We start from the raw sequence: 12291 nt of genomic DNA on the forward strand, positions 1-12291 counted from the left end.
TTGAAAAGCAAAAGTTTTTAATTTTGATGAAGTCATCATCGTCTTTGTTTTGTGCTTTTCATGCTGTAAGAAATCTTTGCCTACCCTAAGGTTGCAAAGATTCTTCCCTATTTTTTTATTCTAAAAGTTTTATGGTTTTGCATTTAGATCTATGATCTATCTCAAATTAATTTGTGTGTGTGTGTAAGGAGAAAGTTTTTTCCTTATGGATACTTGGTTGCTCCAGCACCATCTGTTGTAAAGACTTTTATTTCCCCCTTAATTACCTTGGCAACTTTGACAAAAATTAAGACACCATATCTGTAAATTCTGAATTCTTCATGCTAGTTCCTGGTCTCTTTGTCTACCCTTAGGGGGGTACACATTGGCTTGAGTGCTGTAGCTTTATAAGTGATCCTGGAGACTGGTAGGGACATCTTCCAATTGGCCCATCCTCTTCAATATCCTTCTGACTGACTGTTCCTTTGCCTATCCAAAGAAAATTTTAGAATCAGCTTGCTAGTTTGTATTTAGAAGCCTGATGGGATTTTGAGTGGCATTGCATTGAGTCTATAGTTTAATATGGAAAAACTGACATATTAACAATACTGAGTCTTATCCATTAACATGGTATACCTGTCATTTTGTATCTAGGTCACCTTTAATTTTTCTTTTTTTTTAAGATTTTATTTATCTATTTGACAGAGAGAGATCACAAGTAGGCAGAGAGGCAGGCAGAGAGAGAGAGAGGAGGAAGCAGGCTCCCTGCCGAGCAGAGAGCCCGATGCGGGGCTCGATCCCAAGACCCTGAGATCATGACCTGAGCCAAAGGTGGAGGCTTAACCCACTGAGCCACCCAGGCGCCCCACCTTTAATTTTTCTAAGCAATGTGTTCTACTTTTCAGTAGACTGATCTTGTACTTACCATGTTAAGTTTATTCCTAGCCGTTCATGTTTTTAGATGTTAATGTTACTTTTCTTTGAACTTCATTTTCTGATATTTAAAAATTCAGTTGATTTTTATGTCCTTGTCTTGTATCCTGTGACTATAACAGAGTGAATTAGTTACGTACAGGATGGCTTGTGAGAGTGGAATCAAAACAGGTGGGGTGCAGGGGACGGTTATGGCCGGAAAGGGACTGTCCCGTCTGTCCACGACCAGGAGTTTTCTGGGTACATTTTGGGTATTTGTTCTGGGATAGTGAGTGGAAAAGATGGTGACAGGTGCTCTAGAGAAGGTAAAATGCAGCAAAGTACCAGGGGGCCTTTAGGGATTATGGGCAGGGAGGCATCTCTGAGGTGTCAGCTGCCCCGAGGGCCAGAGAATAAGGATCCAGCCATGGAAGACCTGGGTCTTTTGCAGGGAGAGGAAGCAGCGAGTCCCTGCGGTAGGCATTAACATGGTGTGTTGTGGTACAGGGCAGGGTTTGTTGGCAGTGAGAATGGGGGAACAGCAAGCAGGGGGGCTCGAGGGTGGCACAGAGGAGGGCTAGGGGTTGTCAGCTTGCGAGATGGATCACAAATGGTGACCTCACCCTTGCCTCCTGGCTTGCTTGCCTCCCAGACAGCACTGCCCCCTCCGCCCTCCCAGCGGGTGACTGCTCTGTCCTGGCCTCTGCTGGGGCAGCTCACCACTCCCCAACTTCATGCAGAAATGCCTTCTCCGAGCTCTTGTTAACACATGAGCACACCGACATTGCCCCTCAAACACCAGTCGCCCTACGCACACTTGACTGTGAAGAGTTGTCTTCCTTGACCACACGCTGGCTGCGGCCCATCTCTTATCCTAGCCTCTCTTGCAGAAAATACTGCGTGTTACGGGAACAAAGATCAGAAAGAGCTCAAGAGACAGGAATGCTATTTATGAACGATTTTTATTAAGTGCAGTTAGGGAATAAACAAAGAAACATTTATAGTTTATAAAGAAGTTTTAAAATAATAAGATTAATAAAAAGTCTTCCCTTAGATTTAAAGGGAAACCACGTCCTCTGTGGGTACAGGAAGGTGGTCATATGGGTCAGCTAGCTTCCTGGTTCATGTTTCCATCCCTGGTGGTGTGCTTTGGGCTCTCAGGCCAAGGGCTGATTTCTGCAGATAGCTTTTCAGCTTAGATTGAGTTTATTTTCTGAATATATTTGTTGATTATTTTTCAGATAATACCCTTTTATATTTTGAATGCAACACATTACTTTGGTCGTATAGTTGACAAACAGATGGATCTTTATGCAAGTCTTAATGCTGAAATGAATGAGTATTTTAAGGGTAACAGCAACAAAATGACTGTTGAAAAGGTGGAGAAACTTGGATTGTATGGATTAGCAGAAAAAACACTATTTCACAGGTAAAAGGTCTATGTATTTCATCTCTAAGAGCTCTGAAGTGTGGGCAACTTTACGTGGTATCAAATCCCTGTTTGTGTCTGTGTCCGTCTGCCCCGGTATGCACGGACACCTCGGGCGGGGGGGTGGCAGTGGTGCTCCCCCCCCGCCCCCCACCCAGCTTCCTGGCACAGTTCTACAGACTTGTCCGACCCTGGGCTCCTGAGCACAGAGCGCGGAAGGCGGGGTGGTTCTGGAGCTGTCCCTCTGCTGCCTCCGTGCACGCCTCCACCTCCCCTCGCGCTCCAGGGATTCCCGTGAAATGGGTCCCTCTTACAGCAGAGCAGGCTGAGTCACCGTGTGGTGACATGGGCTGTGCGGCATGGGCTCTGCCGGGCAGCCTGCCTTGGCCCGCTCACCCCCTCCCCTGCCACTCCCAGCTGCGCTCCGGGGAGCCTCGATGGAGAAAGGTGGAGACTTCACTAGACTGAGTTGATTTTCATTGTGTTGTCCGATAAAGGGATAATCTCTAGTCAAAAGTACTGTACATTTTTTATACTTCTCTGTACTTGAATTAAGCAAGCCCTTCTGAGTGTCCTTGAGGGCTCGAGCTCATTTTTATTTTTATTCCCCACGGGAAAGAACCTTGCGGTTTAGAGTCTTCTCTAATGAGTAGGCGGAGGCAAGGACAATTTTCCTCTGGGATCTCTGGGACACTGAAGCCATGGGTGTCCTCCAGGGTGGAGGTGCTGGAGATGAGCCAAAAAGAAGATACCTGGGCTGCGGACAATGTCCTGGTGAAGTTCATAGATGAAGGCCGGACCGGACTCGTCACGAGAGGCCAACTGCTGCATCTCCCGGAAAATTTCCACACTCTGCCCCCCCAGGCGGTGGAGTTTATTGTTTGCAGAGTGAAACCTGCGGACAATGAAGTAGAATGGAATCCAAAGGTAAGTTATTTTGGCTTTTCACACTTTGTTGACTTTCAGAATATGCACAGAATTGAGGTTCATTTAGAGTGTTGAGTTTGGGTAAGTTGCCTCGTGTTCCCAGCCTTGTACGGTGGCCTCGTCCTCGGTAGTACACACAGTCCTCGAGTCCGCCTAAGATACGCGTCGCGATGAAACGAGTTAGCTGTCCGCTTGAGGAAACAGCGTAAGCACCAAGTGGACACCCCATCAAAGGGGAGCAGAGGCCAGGTCGTTTCCTTCAGGTTGGGAAGGCGGGCAAGGGAAGAGAGCACAGAAAGGGCGGCATGTCCTCTGGGCCCTTCAGGATGTGTGGCTAGAATGTCCCCACGTAGACCAGATGAGGCACCGCAGGTGGAGAGAACTCACGGTACACGGAAGAACCATCCTGGGGGGAACTCACGTGGCTCACGAGCCAGGCAGAGACCCAGACCACACAGCTGGTCCAGCTGGTCAGCAGAGCCATGAGTCGTCTTCCCGATGATGTGCTTGACCCTTCAAAGGAGGGCTACATTTCAGATAATCTGGTTGGTAGGACGTGAAGTGAGCCATTGCGGTTGGCAAAGGAAAGGTAATAAACAAGGTCAGACATGGTCCAGGGAGTGAACAGGTGAGTGTTTGCACAATACGGGATGAACTCACAGCACTGCTGCTAGCAGGTCGTAAACATACTCCTTACTAAGTAGCGCTCTTTCTCCCTCTGCAAAGTATTTACAGGGTGTCCGCTGTGGGCTGGTGCCACTGGGCTCTGGGAATGTAGCCATAAGCAAGAAGGCTGTGGTTCTTGTCTCCAGGAAACCTTTGGTCTGTCAAGATAGTCACCACAAGTATTTCTTGAAAGGGGGCCTCTGGAAATGAGGCAGGTTTTCCCCATGCCTGTTCTTTCACATGACTGTGCAAGGGATGGAGGCAGCCAGTTCCCTCCTGTCTGCTCTATGCGAGCGCAGATGGGCCTGCGGGAGAGGAGAGCAGCCAGGGCTGGGGATGGGGGACGCGGAAGCCCGGGCCCCTTGGCCCCAGGGTCTCTTCCGCCTCCGTGAGCTTCCAAAGTTGGACTTGTGGACCGTTCACAGGGGAGAGCAAGGATGCATGGCCTCAGTGGGGAACATCCAGTTTGGGGGGTCCAGAGGTGCCATCTGCCTCTGTCCTTCCTCAGCTCCCCTGTTCATGACCCTTGTCCACGCAGCGGCACGATGGGCTCTGTAACCTGCCTCCCGGGGTGGGAGTGAGGCTCAAGCAAAATGCATGGAAACGATTTTTGCGAAACTCTACAGCATAACCAGAATGAGATATTCTCCTCAGCCTTCAGAGAAATTATCTCAGTGGTTTTCTCCTAGGTTACTAGGTACATTCATCATAAAATAATTGGAAAATTGCATGATGCCAAAGTGATACTGGCTTTAGGGAACACAGTGTGGATCGACCCAATGGTGAGTGTGCAGTTCTTTTTCATTTCTTTTTTTTTTTTAAACTATTTTTAAAAAATTTTTTTAAAGATTTTATTTATTTATTTGACAGAGATCACAAGTAGGCAGAGAGGCAGGCAGGGAGAGAGAGAGAGGAGGAAGCAGGCTCCCTGCTGAGCAGAGAGCCCAATGCGGACTCGATCCCAGGACCCTGAGATCATGACCTGAGCGGAAGGCAGCGGCTTAACCCACTGAGCCACCCAGGCGCCCTCTTTTTCATTTCTTAAAAAGATTTTTTTCACTTAGAGGGGGCACACGAATAGGGGAGGGGTAGAGGGAGCAGCAGGCTTTCCGCTGAGCAGGGAGCCCAAAGTGGGGCCCAACCTCAGGATCCTGAGATTATGACCTGAGCCAAAGTCAGATGCTTAACCACCAGAGCCACCCAGGCACCCTGAGTATGCGGTTGTCTTGAAAGAAATCTGGTTTTGGATGGACCCCTAAAATTATTCTAATTTGTGGCTTGAATAATAATGGTTTGCCTCAAATAAAGGAGGCTTTGAGGGTGTGCTGTGTGTTAGGGAGAGTTGCTTTTTTCCATGTTATTTGGGTCATGAACTTGGTTGCAGGGTTTTTTGTTGTTGTTTAAGGGAGTCCTTTGTAAGCCAACCGAGGAGACAAGCTCCGTGAAACTCCCCTTGTTACATGTGACAGTCGCTGACGCGCACCGTTCTGTTCCACCTTCTTTCAAGTGTTGGTTGTCCACCGCTAAAACAGTGTCACTGTCCCTGTCCACACCGCTGGGGAAGGCCTATGTCAGAACTGGGATCCCTGCGTAGGATCAGTCACATCAAGGACGCCAGTCCCTGGGCTTTCGGAGCTCAGTTTTGTTAGTTTACCGTGTCCGCCTTGTTCTTGCATCAAATATTGATTGAGCACCTGCTGTGTGCCAGGTCCTGTGTGGGACTCGGATTCTCTCTGAACAGAAACTCTGACCTCGTGGAGCTGGTGTAGGGCCGCCAGGGTTGAGTGCCAGACCGGGACGTGTCAGTGGCAGCTCGCACCCCAAGAACTCCACTTTTCAAGCCAAAGTTCTGCTCCATTGGACTTAAATCTTAATCAGTGTTCACACATTTGAAAGAGATCATTCAGGGGTGCCTGGGTGGCTCAGTGGGTGAAAGCCTCTGCCTTCGGCTCAGGTCATGATCCCAGGGTCCTGGGATCAAGCCCCGCATCAGGGCTCTCTGCTTGGTAGGGAGCCTGCTTCCTCCTTTCTCTCTCTGCCTACTTGTGATCTCTGTCTGTCAAATAAATAAATAAAATCTTTAAAAAATAAAAAATAAAAAATTTTTTTTTAAAAAAAGAAAGAGATCATTCAGTTCATAAAGTTGTTTTGCTGAAAGTTATTTTGATGAAATTGGAAAAGCCTTTTAACACTTACAAAGAGGAGTTTGGGTGTAAGACTTAAGAGTGTAGAAGAGAGAATGATTTTTTTTTTTTTAAAGATTTTATTTATTTATTTGACAGAGAGAGATCACAAGTAGGCAGAGAGGCAGGCAGAGAGAGAGGAAGAAGCAGGCTCCCTGCTGAGCAGAGAGCCCAATGCGGGACTCGATCCCAGGACCCTGAGATCATGACCTGAGCCGAAGGCAGCGGCTTAACCCACTGAGCCACCCAGGCGCCCCAAGAGAATGATTTTTAATGGAGAAGATAAAGATTGCCAATACAGATCAAATGAAGATTTGGGGTCTTGGTTTATATAATAGCCAATATTCTTGTTCTCTATTGGAGGAAAAAAAGTAGAAACTGAGCTGAGGGAAGATGCTTAGCCAGCTGAGCCCCCCAGGTGCACCAAAAATGGAAGCTCTATTAAGAGATTTTCGAAAATAATAGCTCAGGAAATAAAGAAGCATAAAAAGAAATTCACTTGGCATTGCATTTAGAGTTAGCGGCGTCGATGGCACAGTGCCGGGGAGACAGACCCCCCAGACTGCTAGGCCCTCAGTTTGAGTGGAGAAAAGCTCTCCTGCCATTCCCAGACGGGCACACATTCCCGGGGTTCACTTAGGAAGGTGCTCCGGCTGGTCTCGGCCTGGGTCCCTTCCAGCTGCCGTGAAAGGGATGCCCAGTCCTGGGTCTGCACCTCCCACCAGCGAAAATCACAGTGTTGTAGAACCTCCTATTTTGTGTAAATTAAGGATGAGAATATTTTGGTTGCAGAAGAACCAGTGGGGGAAACCGCAGAGAACACGGGATTTAGGGCTGTGGTGTAGGCCCCTCCTGGCCATTGATGTCTCTGAGCCTTAGGGCCCCCCTTGTTTAGAGAGGTCTAGGGATTTTGGGGGGGCTCCCAGCTCCAGCCCACATCATACCTCGGCAGTGTGGGAGTGGGCTCCGGAGGAATCTCACATGTCACCTCAGGAAATCAGTGGGAAGCTGCGGGGGAGCCCACATGCGCCCAGTGTGACACCGTGAGGTCGAGAGGTCACATGAGTGCATTTTCCATTGATTTGAAAGTTCAAAGTCTGATTGCTGCCAATGGACTTTCTCTTTGATTCAAGGTGCACATTACAAAACTTTCCAATTTGAAGACCTCTGTTATTGATTATAACGTTCGTACTGAAATTCTGTCAATGGGAATGGGCATCGACAACTCCGAGCACATAGAACAGCTGAAGACGTTCCGTGAGGGAGCTAAGATGCCGCCCGGTGAAGAAGGCCCAAGCCAGGCCCTGTGAGTGAGTTTTTGTCTCCCTTTTGGAAGTGCCATTTTGTGGGACCAGAGCTCAGGAGCTGAGAGACTTTTTTGTTGTTGTTTCCAGAAGTTGAGTAGGTTCCTGAGTTTTCATGTTTCCGTCCCTGAGCGTCAGTCATTTCTCAGATTCGGGGAATCTGATTTTCATCCATCCTCCCATGCACAGTTCTGGTTTGGACGGAATATTGTAAAACCAGCCCCGAGTGTGTTGTTGCATCCGTATCTCTTACAGACTACGTTTTCGTTCACTGTTGACGGATACACAGGAAAGCACTTGTGTAGTAAGTGTGGTCCGGTGCGTGTTCTGAGCACAGAGGCCGACCCTGGGTGGGGGAGGATGCACGCTCGGCCCCACCGCCGGCCGCTCCCTCCCCGAGGGCTGCCTCTTCCCGCATTGTGCTTTGTTTGAGGGAGTGCAGCAGCCGCTCTTCTCTCCGGCTTCTTGAGCTCACCGCAGTTGGTGACGCTGTCCCGGGCTGCGCTTGTGGCTGTGGATCGTAACTGCCGTGTGAGATCTGCCGCGCGAACGTGCCGCAGCTCTGGGCCTCTCCGGGCGGCCCTGACGACGGGCTCCTCTGTGCGTCCCGGGTGCCCACTGCCTCGCGGAGCCCTCATCAGACTGACGCCGGGTAGCGATCCCGGTCGGCTGTCCCCGTCAACGCTTCCACAAGCCAGATGTGGGAGAGCCTGAGAGTCACTGGAAAAGCAACCCCACAAAGTGGTCACAGAGCAGACTCAGTTACCCCTTGATGACAGGAACAAGAAGCGAGGTGCTGGGACGAGAGCAGAAAGGCGGGGAGAACCGTGGGTGCGGGGGTCAGAGCTGTCCCGGGTGGGAGCCTGGGGGACCCTGTGGCCATCTGCAAGCACTGGGCTTGTGCCATGAGGAGGTATTGAGCAGAGGAATAATTTCATCAGAAGATCCTTGGCTACCGTGTTGAGAAGAGGCTGGGATGGGGGACAAAGGCTGTGCCAGGAGTTCAGGACGCGGTGCTGGTGGCTCCGGCCGGGGCAGCTTTGTGGAGGTGGCGAGAAGTAGCTGGTCTCCAAATGTGCTTCTGGGGGTGTGTGGTCTCAGGGCGGCCGCTGGCAGCCCGGACTTGGATGAGAGCTCGAAGGAGTGAGTGTCAAAGTCCGAGGGCAGAGCCCCAGGGACCCAGTGTGGGGAGCCCAAGGGGAGCCTGGGAAGGAGCAGCGGCGGCAGCGGAAGACGAGGCCCGGGAGGACAGACACGCAGGCGGCAGGAGAGGGGCTGCCTCAGAGCAGGGAGCCAGGGGCCTGCCGGACGCCACCAGGGGGCCCGACCAGTGAGCATGGCTAGCCGGGCACGGGGTCAGCCTGGGGCCTCCGGGGACTGATGAGCACAGCAGAGTTTCAGAGAACATGGCAAAGGTTAAAATACTTCAGTCTGAAGTTAATTTTTATCTTAATGAATTTGGATGCCTGTGGGATTAGGAGACATGTCCATTTCTACACATTTTCAGGAAACAAAAATTGCTGCGTGCTTGTTTATAAGCTACTCTTTTAAAAACAAAGATGTCATTAGGGTTCAGTAGCTTCGATGACCATGAGGCTTGGTCAGTTCTGTGAAGCACAGCAGCTGTACCTGAGCCCCGGCTCCGTTATGCACCGGCCCTCTGCACACTCGGTTTTGCGTGTGTGCAACAGCCTGTCCCTGGTGGGCACACGCACAAGGTGGGCGAGCAGAGGACTGTGCACGAGGTGCCACAGATCAGCAGAGACTCCGGTTCAGGAGTGGGATTGGGGAGCCGCGGTGGTGGTCGGGATCAGAACAAGGAGAAAGGCGCCGTTCTTCCAGCAGGCTGGGGAAGAGCACAGATCCTGGGGACGGGAAAGCTCTGGAAGCCACCAGGGCTTGGTGACTGACAGACGGTGGGGCTGGGATTGCAGAGCCTTGGGCAGGAGGGTTTTGGCATCGTGGACGGTGTCACAGTGCTGGTATGGGAGAAGGAGATCGTAAGTTGGTTTGGGACACGTCACATTGAAGGATGATGGAAAGCATAAGCCTGGGGCTCAGGAAAAGCAGTTGGGGAAGACTCGTTTGCTGGGAGTGGAGGAGAGAAACTGTTTGGGAAGTATGTGATGAGGAAGGACGGAAGCCCAGTGGACGAGGGTGTGGTGGGGGAGAGAGAGCCGTGGGGGAAGAGAGAAGGGGTTGGAGGGCCTGGAGCTGCACCGTGGGAAGGACGGGGCCCGGGGACCGGTCCCTGCCTGGGAGGTTGGAACACGAGACACGGTCTTCACCATTTGTGGGGTGCCGCTCACAGGCTTCATGTGTGTTGAGTGGAAGTCCCCTTGGAGACACCCATGCACACCCCCCACGCCAGAAGTATGGGTACGTCTGCGTGTGTGCGTGTGTGCGTGTGTGTGTGTGTGTACGCGTGTACGCCCACACACGTGCATGTGTTTGTATGGCCTTGCTCCTTTAGGCTTGAATCCTCTCCGAAAAGATGCACACAAAATGAATTACGTTGTTGCCCATGAGAAGGGAGTGGGGTGGCTGGGGAACAGGAACTAGAGGGAGATTTTTCACTGTGTAAGACTTTCTTATTTATTTTTTTTAAAGACCTTTTCATTTATTTCAAAACACTGAACCACATGAAAGTGGTTATCTGCTCAAAACAATTTTAAAATTTTTTTTTATTTTTAAAGAGTGCGGCAACCCTCTAAGTACTGATACGGAGTGATCTATCTCTAGTTGTTACGTGTAATCGAGGGAGCAGAGAAGTGAATGGAGTAGGCTCCTGGGTGTTTAAATGGCGCCTGTGTGTGTTTTCGACACAGATGGCATTGTGTGCTTCTTTGTGCAAAGAATGTTTCTAGAAGTAAGGGGGTGTCTTGGGGAGGAGGAACTGAGGAACTCGGGCAGGGGCACAGAGATGCCTTTACTTCTCCCCTTTTATCCATTTCGAAGTGGGTCACAGGGCTGGTTATTCTCGAAGTTAAAGGATTTGAAAGGGAACTTTTTTGGTAAACGAGTTAATGTACTTACCAGCCTGCCTGTATCGATGATCTGCTCTAGGCTCGCCACGAGGGGCACCACAGTGAGCAGAGTGGGTGGCCCTGCCTGGCCTCCAGGAGCAGAGTCGGGACCCCAGGGCCCGTCTGACATCTGACGGTTGCTGCCTGCCTTCCTCCTCTTGGTGGGTGGGCCCCCTAGAGAGTCCGAGATTGCTTTCCCTTGGACTCTGAGTTAACCTTCACCTCTTCCTGTCCAGCGCTCCTTCTCCAGCAGATGATGCTGCTCGTTTGCAGAGCCCACAGCGAGAGGACAGCGGCCCAGAAGGAGGGGCTGACTCCGAGACGAAGCCAGAAAACAAAAAGCATGGTTGGTGATTGAGTACATGGCTCACTTAGGGCCTTCGGCTTAGGTCATGATCTCAGGGTTCTGGGGTCGAGCCCCTTGTCAGGGCTCCCTGGTAAGCAGGGAGTCTGCTTCTCCCTCTTCCTCTGCCCCTCCCCCTTGCTCATGCTTTCTCTCTCTCTCTCAAATGAATTTTTTTAAAAAATCTTTTAACAAAACATGGCTTGGGACACCTGGATGGCTCAGTGGGTTAAGCGTCTGCCTTCAGCTCAGATCATGATCCCAGAGGCCTGGGATCGAGCCCCGCATCATGCTCCCTGCTCAGTGGAGAGCCTGCTTCTCCCTCTCCCCCTGCTGCTCCCCCTGCTTGTGCGTGCTCTCTCTTTCTCTCTGACAAATAAATAAAATCTTTTTTAAAAAGTGGCTCACTTAAAATCATGAAAGCTTGGAAGTTTTCCAGTGCTGAGGCTTTCTACTTTTAGATGAACTCTATAGAAAGGGACATAAACTGGTATCTATTATTGACAATTCTGCTTCCAAAGTTTTTTTTAATAGCTTTCCCCGTTTAGTTCATTGTAATGTTCATGCAGGGAAGCGCACACAGCCCGTCACAATTACGTGTGTACCCATGGCCACTGACTGCACCCAGCTGAGGCGGCTGAACATTCCCACAGCCCAGGACTCTCCCGCCCGCATCTTCCCCTCCTGAAACCCTTCCCCAGGACCAGTCATGACGTCCACCGCCCTCAGTTTGGATGAGTTCTGCTGAGTCAGAAGCCCGGGGTGCTCTGGAGGCCTCTCCCCCTCAGCGTTGTCTGGGAGATTCATGCAGGATTCCAAGGAGTGGTGGTTCCTTCTGTACCTTCTCCCCGTTGAGCACTGTTCTGTGATAAGAACCCACCACAGATTATCTGTCTGTTCATCTGTAGGTAGACACGGAGGCTGTTTGCAGTTTTGGACTGTGATGAAAGCTGCCATGAACATTCTTGCTGCATCTTCAGATGGAAGATTTGGGGGTTTCAGACCGAGCAGTTCAAATGGCGGGTTTTTTGGGAGGGGGAAGCGTTGTGTTCAGCACTGGTTCCTTGCATAGACTGGCGACCAGATGCCTTCCCCTCTGGTGGGCCATCTCCGGGCCTCGTGGGTGAAGGTGGCCGCTGGCGGTGATGCCCCTCTGTTTCAGAGTAACTTTAATTACCTGATGGTTTAATTATAGTATTTGTCAGAGCCTGTTTTTTATAATTCTCCTAAATGTGGTGCATGTTTATCTTTTCTAATTATTCTTTGCAAGTGGATACATGGAAATTGACACTCTTTGTAGTTGTTCCTTGGCTAAAAGTTGCGTCAAGTGCAAGAAGTACAGATAGGTACGTGGAGTATGTGGTCACGTATAAGTAACTTACTGGCACGTTTGACTCTCTGCCCAGAAACTTTACCTGAAAACACGAGCGATTCTTCCCTTCCCAGAACCACAGAGCCTCTGAAAAGGTACATCCCCGCAATGGCCGAGGTCAGCTTCCCTCCATGCCTAATGAGTGAATCG

At 50.5% G+C, this 12291-nt stretch overlaps 1 protein-coding gene across 2 annotated transcripts in view; it reads left to right on the plus strand.

Annotated features, from left to right (window-relative positions):
* Nucleotides 1-12291, plus strand: part of TDRD12 (tudor domain containing 12) — a 70882-nt gene that overhangs the window by 56263 nt on the left and 2328 nt on the right. Inside the window, exons 23-28 of one of the 2 annotated variants that reach the window (XM_059150991.1) lie at nucleotides 2133-2320; nucleotides 3037-3247; nucleotides 4603-4695; nucleotides 7230-7402; nucleotides 10663-10772; nucleotides 12176-12236. In XM_059150991.1, the coding sequence (XP_059006974.1) occupies nucleotides 2133-2320; nucleotides 3037-3247; nucleotides 4603-4695; nucleotides 7230-7402; nucleotides 10663-10772; nucleotides 12176-12236 (836 nt within the window). Of the gene's footprint in view, nucleotides 1-2132; nucleotides 2321-3036; nucleotides 3248-4602; nucleotides 4696-7229; nucleotides 7407-10662; nucleotides 10773-12175; nucleotides 12237-12291 lie in introns of those variants that run through there. The other variant, XM_059150992.1, reaches the window with a different exon arrangement.

Source organism: Mustela lutreola, chromosome 16 (genome assembly GCF_030435805.1).
Source record: "Mustela lutreola isolate mMusLut2 chromosome 16, mMusLut2.pri, whole genome shotgun sequence".
NCBI lineage: Eukaryota > Metazoa > Chordata > Mammalia > Carnivora > Mustelidae > Mustela > Mustela lutreola.